The 12128-nt window shown below is 36.1% G+C and overlaps 2 protein-coding genes across 2 annotated transcripts in view; one reads left to right on the forward strand and one right to left on the reverse strand.

The window, feature by feature from the left end:
- The window catches only part of Kua (Plasmanylethanolamine desaturase Kua), a 33329-nt gene extending 22358 nt beyond the window's left edge, over positions 1 to 10971 (reverse strand). The window contains exons 1-3 of the mRNA XM_067096960.1: positions 10199 to 10971; positions 5511 to 5722; positions 2835 to 3053 (exon numbers count right to left, since the gene is read on the reverse strand). Coding sequence (XP_066953061.1) covers positions 2835 to 3053; positions 5511 to 5722; positions 10199 to 10370 — 603 coding nt within the window. The 5' untranslated portion in view covers positions 10371 to 10971. The remainder of the gene's footprint in view (positions 1 to 2834; positions 3054 to 5510; positions 5723 to 10198) is intronic.
- A 97-nt stretch (positions 10972 to 11068) lies between these two features.
- The window catches only part of LOC136834395 (solute carrier family 49 member 4 homolog), a 239998-nt gene continuing 238938 nt past the window's right edge, over positions 11069 to 12128 (forward strand). The window contains 1 exon segment of the mRNA XM_067096959.1: positions 11069 to 11208. The gene's annotated coding sequence lies outside the window, so the exon portion shown is untranslated.

Below are 12128 nucleotides of genomic sequence, written 5' to 3' on the forward strand. Positions count from 1 at the left end.
AGCAGCTGTCTCTTGATGCAACCTGGGATACAACAGGTTGGTCTGAGGGGTCGATTGCTGGTGGGCAGACCCCACTGACCTCCCTTGGGCTAACGGTATGCCTCCTCCCTGGTTCAGGGGAGTATCAGAGGGACCGAACAGCCACCTCCTCCACTAACACCTCCACTAACACTTCACTTTCACTTTTCTCGTCAAACTTATCCATACGGACACGCATTGATGCCCGTACTTGGGCCACTATACCTACCACCATATTTAATCTCTGATCAAACTTATTTTCCATGCTGGCGAAGCGATCAGGCTCGGAAGTGTGGGAGCCAGGAGAAGGAGTAGGTGGTCTAGGAGAATGCACTGATACAGGGGATGCAGGAATAATAGGAGATACAACAGGAATATCTACATCACCAGCCTTAGGAGCTGTCTGACTAACTAATTTCTCTCTGGCTTTAGCTGCTACCTTCCTTTTAAGATCTCTCTCCAATTTATTTAAATGAGAAGCCAAGGTCTTCCATTTACATTCTTCCCAATCCCTGCATTTGTCACAAGTCAGGTTAATAGTACAAACTTGCCCTCTGCAATTTGCATACAGGGTATGCGAGTCGTAAGTCAGTTTCGTTCACCGGGTATTGCAGCGAAGTTGCAGCCTTCGCTGCAATACTGGAAACTAGAAGAGCTAGCTAACAGTCAAATTCAGTATAATAATCTAAATCATGAAAACAACATTGCCGAAAGGCTATCACACAAAAAATACTTCATCGGATGGGAAGAAATAACAAGTTTCAAAACCAAGCTGCTTAGTCAACACTGTGTGTGGATGATACAAGCGGCAGAAACAAGTTCATCTGTTGGCTTAGTTGTTCCTCTGTCTTATCCCAAAGTGGGCAGGGTCTTGTCACCTACACATAACAAAAGAATAGCTACCGCGAAATTCAAAATTTAAGCTGCTGTTCGAGTAGAAACTCTTAGCTAAGTAATTACTATGTAAGTTACTTATAAAAAAATAATATTTATAAAACCATTACTCAGCCCCAATAATTTTCTAGTTGGAGAGTCATTTGCTTTCATTCACTTAGTGGATATACTGTACTCACTTGCACTAAAAAGCTGTGGTCATGGGAGTAGTGCGGATGACTGAAGGATTACTGTGATAATGTAAGATCAATGGAGGAGACCAAACCAAGGTAGAAACTCCTTTGTCAGATTTATTTGCAAAAGAAGGCCCACATACTACTCTTGATGAGTTACTCAAGATCAGTGAGGCCATCAGTTGGACAGTACTGACTTCATAAAACTGAATGGAGTTAAGGCATAAGATAACATGCCATCTAAAAAATGCCAGGTACTGGAAAGGCAAGCAATATTTGACAATATTTGTGGAGTGACGTTGCATGGATGACTACATAAGTTCAAGGTGGAACTGTTTGCAACAAATTCCTTGATATAAGTACAGTAATCACCACATATTATGCTGGTGAGACAGTATGTAAATGATACGACTGAGCTTAGTATTAGGCAGTGTCTAGGCTTCTTGGAAATAGCCTGAGATAGAATTTGTGTAATTCCAATGGTACTGTACATTACTTTTGTTGCTTTATGACCCATAGGATAGCTAATGTGTTTTCATCTGATCATAAAATGTTTTCTGTAATAAAATACTGCTACAGCTCAAGGTAAAAGGGATGGTGTGTGGTAAAAGACCAGAGACAACATAAAGCAATTGTAGTAGTGCAGCCACTGAAATTATGACAGTAATTTCATTATCTATAAAAGATAAAAGTCTCTCAGTACTAGAATTCCACTGAGGTTACCCATTGCCTGATGCAGAGGAAATGAAGAGATTGCATGCAGCATTATTCATGATAGGTTTGCTTGTCAAAGAACAAAGGTGGCTTGGGAGATGCTGCTATTCTTTGACTGAGAGGCTTATCATCAAAGAACACTTTTTTTAAAAAAAATACTAAATACTGTTTTGTCCCAAATTCAAGTGAAGAATTGATTGTATTCGTACGTCAAGAAATACCAAAACTAACTTGAAAGAATCAATATTTTTCTTAAAATAGAAGGCCTATGACATGAAATGAGGTTTGACACTCCTCTTTGTTGATGTGAACATCCAATTCTCTGTGCAGAGAGATGGTTTGCTGATATGATATACAGCAGTACTTTAGCAAAAGGTTTTGTAAGGACACATCAAGCAGGTGTCGTATATGGATATCATCAAATCTTTCTTAACTGAATGAAGAACTCACAAAATGTTTGACCTAAAGAGATAGCAGAATAAGAGAGTACACAAGACACGCCTGTGACAGGTTTCCAATCACCCATGGCCTTCCTAAACACAACCACTGGGGCTATTACAATAGGGTTCCTAGTATATGGCCTTTTATTATCTGTGGAGAAATAATGAAAGTATACCAGGCCTTATTACCATTACAAAACACAATGCGGTATTAAACATTTATATACTACGATGAATGACAGAAAGGAAACAAACAAAACTAAATACATTATTATAAAAAATGAGGGAAACTGATTACTGACAAGACTGACTAAACAGTTCTATCACAACTGAGGATCGAAGCATGTACCTAACTGACAGTGTGAAGTAGTAGGGTACTTAGGGTGATTCCTCACCCTTCCTGAACAGTAATAATTTCCTTTATCTGCCCACCTTTTCTACAACATTACTAAAGCAGTGGTTTGTATTCCCATTTGCACACCCTGTGAGTTGTGAGCTGATGAGACTGGCAAAGGGTGATGATAAATACTTCATACTAATACAATCAATTCTTCACATGAACTTGGGACAAAGCAATATACTGTGCTGTACTTACTTGGTTTGTTAAAGAGACAAAGATCGCCAATAGATATAAATATGAAAACCAATAGTAGCTTCCTTGAATTTCTTCATTAGTTTTTGTACAAAAGTTCCAAGTCATATAGGTTAGGCCCGGAATGGTAAGCATGAAATTATCTCCATTGGTCTCGATGAAATCGTGGCGGGTGATGGATGTTGGGTCAATATGGTGCTCCCTAAATGGTCTTATGAAATTCTGAAAATCAGAATGATAAATTAGGGGAAAGTAAACAACAATAAACATTAGTATTTTTAAAATTAGCACACATGAATAGCCCAGAAAGAGCTCAAAATTTAAACTTCAGTGTCCTGGTTAAACTACCCTATATTCAGCTGGTCAACTAAAATACTATCACATTTAAAACTTACGTAAAATCTAGATGCATTCCCGTTCAATATCTTAATAACAAAAACCACAAGTTGTAAGGCCTGTACTGCATTGTATTAATGTAGCTTACAATATAAAAATTCAGCACTAACTTTAGTGATATGGTAAAAATTTACAAACTGTTTTGTGTTGAACAAGATCCCAAATTGTTTACACATATGCAATGTAAACGTAGTAAAAAATTTCAAAACCTTTAACCTTAAGGTTTCTTAGCAAAAATTTCTAAACCTTTAACCTCAAAGTTTCATCTGTTTTAGTTCTTAAGATTTTGCACAATGAGTGATTAATAGATCACCCATGTTCAAGAAGTTCTTCATTGGACAGGTTGGTATCGTTCTCGGCTAGCACTCTGCTGGGCCCGAGTTCAATTCTCCGACTGGCAAATGAAGAATTAGAGAAATTTATTTCTGGCGATAGAAATTCATTTCTCGTTATAATGTGGTTCGGATTCCACAATAAGCTGTAGGTCCCGTTGCTAGCTAACCAATTGGTTCTTAACCATGTAAAATAAATCTAATCCTTCGGACCAGCCCTAGGAGACCTGTTAATCAGCTCAGTGGTCTGGTTAAACTAAAGTATACTTAACTTATTTTTTAACCCGTGTTCAAGAGTACAATGTGTTAATAAGTCTGCAATTCTTGTTCCATTAATCAACAGCATCTCTGAATGCTGAAATGGCAAATCAGGGTAAATGGAATACATGCTATAAAAAATCACACATGTTAAGTACCTTCACAACATACTTGTTTTAAGTACCTTCACAAAATGAATGGGTCACCATCGTACATGAAGGATTTGGATTCAGTTATCATAAACCATGACAATAACACTCTTGAGAAATAAACACACACTCAAACAGAAACCACTTGCACTTTATTTCTTAAGGGCAGACTTTAGATCTCTGAATGTTTTGCATGGTTAATTTTCAAAATCACCTGTTATTTTATAACAAACTAAAGAACATAATTTCATCATAAAATGTCCATCCACAGATTTTTAGGTTTCAACATACAAAAACCACCGACAACATCTACAAGTATGCCCTGTGTGGTTCCAATAGTGATCACTATTCTAGTATCCCTTTGCTACAGCTGCAATGGTTTCTGCCTTGCAATTTTTCTCTTTGGTCTCTTGCAACCAAGCTGTCCAGCTTCTTTAATTATTTCTTGCGTCTTTCCCCAAACCTCATTTATAAGTCAGCCCTTTCGGCCAACCCTATGAGAGTCTAAAAGTGGAACTCAGCAGTCTGGTTTAACAATTTTAAAATGATCAAAAGATGAAGACGCATCCACGAAGTGTGCTATAATAATAAAAAGGCAAAGAAACTTCCACAGTGTGCCATGTGTCCAGCTTAACTAACAACAGCTTTACCACCCTTACAGAAGAAACTGCCTTCCTCAAATGCTGCACTATACCTTATATCAACACTGGGAGCCATATATTCTTCTGTATAGCAATGAATATTGAAATACTGTATCTGGATACATTTTAAAAATTTTTGTCCACTGCACAAGAAAGGGATTCAATATAAATTACACATGCCTTGCCAAATAAGTCACTGCCAATAACGTGTAGCTGAACACAGCACTGTACTGTAGTATGCACATTATAAATTCTACAGTAAAACATGATACAGTACTATATATACTTTAATTTACAGATATACCTTCAAAAAAATATTTAACTGCTTGTCTTGAAAAGTGGAATTAGTATGCATCTTTATATACAAATGGAGGACTTGCAGTACTGTATACACAGAGGTAAATGAATCTTGAATAATTCATTTTAAATTTGTGTATAAGGCTAAATATAGGGGGATGAACAACACTAATCTTATTTCGCTTCTAAGCAAAAGATGAAGATATTCCTGATTACAGTATGGCAATCTGATAGACAGCAGAAAGCAGAAACATCTCAAACAAATACTCTGTGCTCAGAAATAATATTCATTACCACCTATTTCAGGGGAATATCAGTTTTATGCATTTGTTTCACTCATGGAATACTAACTACAAAGAAAGCACTTCCCTTTGTTTATCATAGAAAATACTGTAATACAGTACAGTATAAGATTACATGTTCAATATCATTTGTCAATCATCATTGACCATCTATTCTCTTTATATTTAGTGTACTGGAAAGTGAGCTACAATTATCCAGTTAGTAACAATCTGAATCTTACTGCAATATAAATAACCGAAAATGAACAAAGGTTAAGTTCAGTAACGTTAGAAGTTTCACATAAAATGACAAGGGAGCACATACCTTTCCCAATATAGGTAGCTCAACAGATCCCCAGGTATCTGCCATCCAATGGACTAGTCCTGAAGCAAAATCTGCGGTAACAATTCCTGCTAAAGCAACCACAAATATTGATGTGATCTTTTCGAGTTGAAAATGAACTCCCATGTAGTAAAAGTTAACCATCATCAGCGTTATACAAAAGAAAATACACACTATTTCTTGCATTCGTTTGCCTGAAAAGGAAGGAAAGCATGTAAGTTGTTATTTGTAAAAAGAATAAAAATTTTTTTTTAAACTAAACCTGTTAGTTACTTAACATTTAAAAGTAAAAGTCACTGAATTCTTAGGCACATAACTGATACTTGTCTATAAATTCCTGACAATAACAAAAACTATTAAAGTATTTCAAATCTGCAAATACAGTAGCATACAGAACCTCAATTACCTAAACCTGTCAACTGCTATTATGTTTTAGCCAGATGCTCTAGACAGAATTTACAGCTATAAAATCAATAATTTTGGGTTGGTTTAATGCTCAACAATTGCCTTAATGAGGGAAAGCAAGCTCACTCATGCTTCCTTCTGCAAATAAATAAGAGAAGACTAGTAAGGTACTCAAACTTGGTGCTTAGTGGAACCCACCATATAAACATACAGTAAGTTATGAGACCCTGGGTTTATAAAAACCCTTGATGGCCTGTGTTCAGTATCATGTAGAAATTTAATTACCCTAAAGGGAATCATTTGCCTAAAAAGCTCTTGTACAACTGCCATGGGTCACACATGGCACTATTGCCTTTTTCAGGACTTCTTTACTCCTACTCCTTCTTCAAGTTAGAAGAATCTTACACTATTCAGAGAGTGAAAGAGTACACAAAATATGATTGCCATAACAAAATATGCTCATCATCTAAACTGGATCCCAACGTTCTCTGGATAAATCATAAAAAATTGCATTCTTATGAAGGAAGCAATATTATAGTCACTACTTAATTACAGTAACCTAAAACAATAACAAGGTGCATTGGATACAAAACCAAGCATCAAACAGATATTATCATGATGATCTAATGTGGATGAAGAATTCCTGAAGCAAGTTTAGCTTTGCATGTTCTTCCTTATCTCAATGCACTCATTATCAACTAGCCAATGTGAACAGTCTACTTAGAGAAATAATTATACAACCTACCCTGTAAGGAAGGTTGAAGAAACAACTTGAAAGAGTTGATACCAAAAACATAGGGCCCATAGGATTATTGAAATATTACTAAAATTGTTTAACCAAACAATTAAAAAAAAAGTTCTCACAAGACTGATATGGGCCCTGAGGGATGTTGCCAGGACTTTATCTAAGCAAGACCGAATTAACTAACAAACCTCACAAAAATCAGTGTGTGACAGTATTACTGGGGCTAGATAAACCAGTCCAAAGTGAAAAAGGGTCAGTGTCGTAGTTTACTGAAAGTATAACAACATTGTGGAACAGTCTCTCTGAGGATGTTGTGCAAATGAAACTTCAGAAGTTCAAGCAAAGATGCAATGCACTACTACCCTAATGCTATTTTCCAAGCATTTTAAAACATTTTTATTTGTCTATTTGTCTACTGATTTATTTTTTCCTTTTTAATAAGTGAGATCTCTTCTTTCTGTGTTTCCCTTTACCTTCTCTTGCTTCCTAATTAATGAACCATATTCTTTGGGAGCTTGAATTTCAAGTCAGTGGCCCCCGTGGGCTTGTTCCATATGAATAGGGTTCATCTTATGAATAATAATAATTTTATATCTTGGACAAGTGAGAGGATACAGTGCCAACTGCATATCAAACAAACTGTACTGTACATGACATGCATGATTTTTAAAGGAGAGGTGTCAGCATTAATAACCACTGATGATGTGCTGGAATATAGCTCTTAAATCATTCATTCATTCTTAATTTACTACTGACGTTTTCCATGAAAAAATCTTTGGACACTTCTTTAATACCATGGAATTCTGAGAACAGTAGACGTGGCATGGGTAGGTAGCCTCAAATTTATAGTCCTGGAGAATAAACACTTAGCTGGGTCAACGTCCAATGTGGACAAAAACCCACTCGCATCATCCCTTCACAAATGGGCATGACCTTTATGACTCTGTCAATACATTAAAAAAGGAAGACAATTTCAGGTTTAAAAGTGCCCTAATTTACACAGGTGTCTCACAGAATAATCAAGCTATCAATAAACAATATACAGTATTGTTTACCCCTTGGCCAAGAAGAAAATAGGTCATTTACACAAAACAGAGATATGAAAGTGATGCAATTCAATGCATGTCAAAAGTGGTCTAAAATCCATTCTACCACCAACCATCACCCAAGTCCTCAAACTATTTGGGAAAAACTTGAAGGTGGTGGGAAGGTAGCATGTCCTAATGAAAGCCAAAAGGCCACATGAATTCTAAATAGTAAATGAATGATAGCCCCCAATATTTCAAGAACATATCACTTGTTAAAAAAAAAATTGGGTACTTATCCTACCCTCTTTTATCTCTGGAAGATATATGGTAAATAAGTGTTAAATTATAATAAATAAGTAATAATATAATTATTAAGTATTAGAATCCTCCATATTTCATGACACATAACTAGTTAACAAGTTTGGGTTCTCCTATCATATTTTATCTTTGGAAGATACATAATAAATAAGTATAAAATATAATAAAGTGTTAAATATAATTAATAAGTATTAAAATACTTCTTTTAGTTTCCTCAAAGCAAAATTACCAAAGGTGCTGTACTTGACAAACTGCATATGTAAAGAAATGACTCAAGATTCATAATTACTAAATATTATTCCTAGTCCTTTTGACATGAACACCGCTTGTAAACTTATGAAACATAACTGAAAAAGAAAATTATGGTCAATGCAGTGCTGTATGTAATAACTATGCTGTAAAATATGTAAAATGTAGTTACTGTACACAATGCTGCATTCTTTAGTCTTAAGGCCTTCTAAGTCATGTTCTCAAGTACAGTTCTGTTTTCTCCTTGTACTTTGGGCATTCTATTATTCTCCAGAAGTCTGTTTATGAGATGAGTATTAGTTTCAACTTGGTTCATACAATGCATGTTCATAATGAATAACAAATAAAATTATTACATTTCATTAGGATTAAACACAATAACCAGAATTCTATAACAATGTAAGAACATCATCAAGAACACACTCCTAACTGGAGACTCATATTATGACCTACTATTGTAAATGAATGGCATCTGATATGGGTGGTGAATCTTAGTAATGTTTACGTATGAATGAATCATAGAATTTAGCCTGTTTGATTATGTGTAATTATATTTCATACTGAATTCCATTAGAATTCTTGAATTCATATTATGCTGCCTATACAGTTCTTTCTCAATAAACAAACACTGAATCATAAGGAAGTGTTATGATGTACTTCATCAACACACATGCATTGTGTATATATATATATATATATATATATATATATATATATATATATATATATATAGATGATATGATATGTGTGTATATATGTGTTTGTTGGTAAAGTACATCATAACACTTGCTTATGATTCAATGTTTGTTTATTGAGAAAGAACTATATAGGCAGAATATGAATAATATCTATCCATCTGTATGCACCATACCTATACTACACCTATACCAAAAACAAGTTTTTGCCAGCTTAATTTTAGTATTTACTGACTAGGAAAAGAAAAAATAAGAAGGGAGATAGTCATATCTAATTTGAAAATTCTGTTAAGATAATAGATATATATAAAGGGCATCCACTTCCAGTGCCAAGCCTTTTGCCTATTTGGGGACTCTAGAGATCTTGAGCAAATACTATCTAATGTGAGGCTTATCGTCAAGGTTCACATTACGATAGACGAATCTTAATTTGGGGTAAATATGTATCGTCTTTACGCTAATAATGATGGTTGGAACCAGCTTAAGCTAGTATATTCGAGTACACCTCTGTCCTTTGGACGGGCGGCCTATTTAACGGGCTTGTGTTTTCAGTCCTAAAATAATTAAATATCAAGTCACTGAAAAAAAATATAAGGAATAAAACACCGTACAATCCTTATTTGGGGTTTAATTTTTTCCGATTTCAGATTGTGCTAAATTTTCATTGTACACCTCTTGATCAATACTTGTACACCAGTGAATCACGTAGTATTTCAATCTGAATAATAGAACAAGTTAATCATGTGAGTAATCATATTACCAGGCGAAGTCAGTTTTTTTCTTTGCTTAACATAAGGGCACAAAGCACTGAAGTCATCGACAAAAAAAATCACCTTGCTCTCCTTGGACACTGATCTCGTATTCTGCTCCTTTTCAGCAGGAAATCTAGGTTACTATCACATGCCAAATTAGCCTTTTTTAGCGTAAAATACCCACTAGTCGTTATTAACAATTTATTTCAACGATAGTATTCTCACATTTTGTTATAATTCACATATTTCTATTCCGAACATTTGACATACGCCAAGCACAGCCAGTGGGGAGACGAACAGTTGAATGGGCGGGTCAAAATATGGCGAAAAAAATTCAGAAATACGACAATTTGTTGCTCCTTGCGATAAAGCGGCAAAGGACAAGGTGTTGCTTCTCCTGCCCCATTGCGGCATATCCGGAACAAACCCCCTTTTCCTTTTCCGAAGGCTTGACTCAACTTTCTCTTTCGTTTCTTACCTCTGCTGTAGAGGCTAGCTAGCTCTTTCGCTCCTTTATGGTATGGCCCCCATCTAGGTTTGGTCTTCTCCTCCTCATTTGTGGCGGAATTATCGTTCGGATCATCTTCTAACATCGAGTGCTGGAGGATTTGGTCTTCGGTCTTGACGGGGCTCAGCACCGACGTCGCCATCTTACTAAGGAGACTCGCCCCAAACTGACGCTTCCGATCGACTCGCACTGATTTTAAACCCCCACTTCTTCGCCTATACGGAGTTTTTCCTTCTATTTTATTCTCTCTTTTACCTCCCTCTTTTTACACGGTCACATCTATTTTATTTTTAAATGTATTGATTGATTTTCATTTAAGTTACGGAATGTAGGAAGGGCAGAACTGCTATTGTAACCGTTCGTCTACAAGTTGCTGCACTGGTGTTTTTATATAGCCACGCCTCGGGTTCTATATTTTTAGCACCGAATAAGCTTTGTAAGAGTGAGGGAAATGACAGAGTTTTAAGGCTCTTTCATACCATTGGTTACACACTCATGAAATATCAATCCCTCTCATTCAAAAAGAATGAATAACCCAGTAGACAGAATGGTGATGTCATAGGACGAAATCATATCATGCTAATTGTTTCTCAATTCCTACAAAATACGAGATTGAATATATGCGCTCTAAGAAAATGCACATGGAATGGTAAAATGAAAGGAACGGAGAGTTAGTAAGCGAAATATAAAACTGAAGCCGTGTCCAAAATCGGAAGGAATTTCGGGGCTGGGTTAGCGGCGAATTGTATACAGAGGGAGAGGTGTGCAACTGGCCGCGATGGGTCCACCTTTCCTGTTATAACGTTCGAATGTGACTAGAACCGTGTATTTTGACGTCTAGTGCACATTGTCTGTTTATCTCCATTCATTATCGCACCATCTTATCTTATCTTCGGTCAAAGGTCATCGATCGAGAGCAGCTCTTCTCTCTTATCAGTTGTGTTTACATTGGGACGTGTTGTGGTGCATTGCATGGAAGGGTGAGTACTCGTCTCATTTATATAAGCTTCTTTGACATGAATACCAGTATGCAACTACCTGTTGTATTCTCTTGCGCGTATAAGATGCGTTAAAAGGGTGGGAGTTTGGGTTTGCAGCGTTTTTTTTTTAGAAAATACAGAAACCTGCTGTGTGGAATCCTCTCGTTTGTTCATGGCCTGCACGACCAAGTACATAGAGATGGTATAAACGATCAGCTGACTTGATGAAGGCTTGCGGCCATAAGACGTCAGTCAATGCCACGCACTCCACGTATTTTCTTTATGTGATTTTACTTACAGCACGTTTTGTGGGATTTGCTGAAGGATGAATAGGTGTTTCAGTTGATTATGACAATGTAATTTTTGGGGATTTTTCAGGATTTTATCTTAAGTGAAGTGAAGTCTTGTTGCCCAGGTGATTGACTTCCATAACGGGAATCTCTCTCTCTCTCTCTCTCTCTCTCTCTCTCTCTCTCTCTCTCTCTCCAGTGTGATTTTTGTAAATTCCTCTGAAAAAGTACACATTTTTTGTGATGCACATTGTGGTTTATTTGTGAGGTTTACTGAAGTAACTCATGTTATATACATGCACACAGACGTAAATAGAATTTAACTAGTATTTTTTGTGTTACTGAAATACATTTAAAGTATACGAAACTGTATACAACTCGATTTCAGTCTGCTTTTCCGCATTTTTAGTTTTTATCATTTGCTTATTTTCGTGTTTTTGTTTCGAAGCCATTTTAGACTTTCTTCAGGAGGTATTTTTTAACTTGACACGAACGAATTACACATCTATACTTATAAATACTACGTGCATTTCTGTATGCATACACATATAGAGGTGTCAAATAGATATATAAATATACATTTCGTGCCCTGACGATGCGTTAATAAACGTGAAAGCGCTTGGTACTGAA

The sequence above is a fragment of the Macrobrachium rosenbergii genome, chromosome 53 (assembly GCF_040412425.1).
Source record: "Macrobrachium rosenbergii isolate ZJJX-2024 chromosome 53, ASM4041242v1, whole genome shotgun sequence".
Lineage (NCBI taxonomy): Eukaryota > Metazoa > Arthropoda > Malacostraca > Decapoda > Palaemonidae > Macrobrachium > Macrobrachium rosenbergii.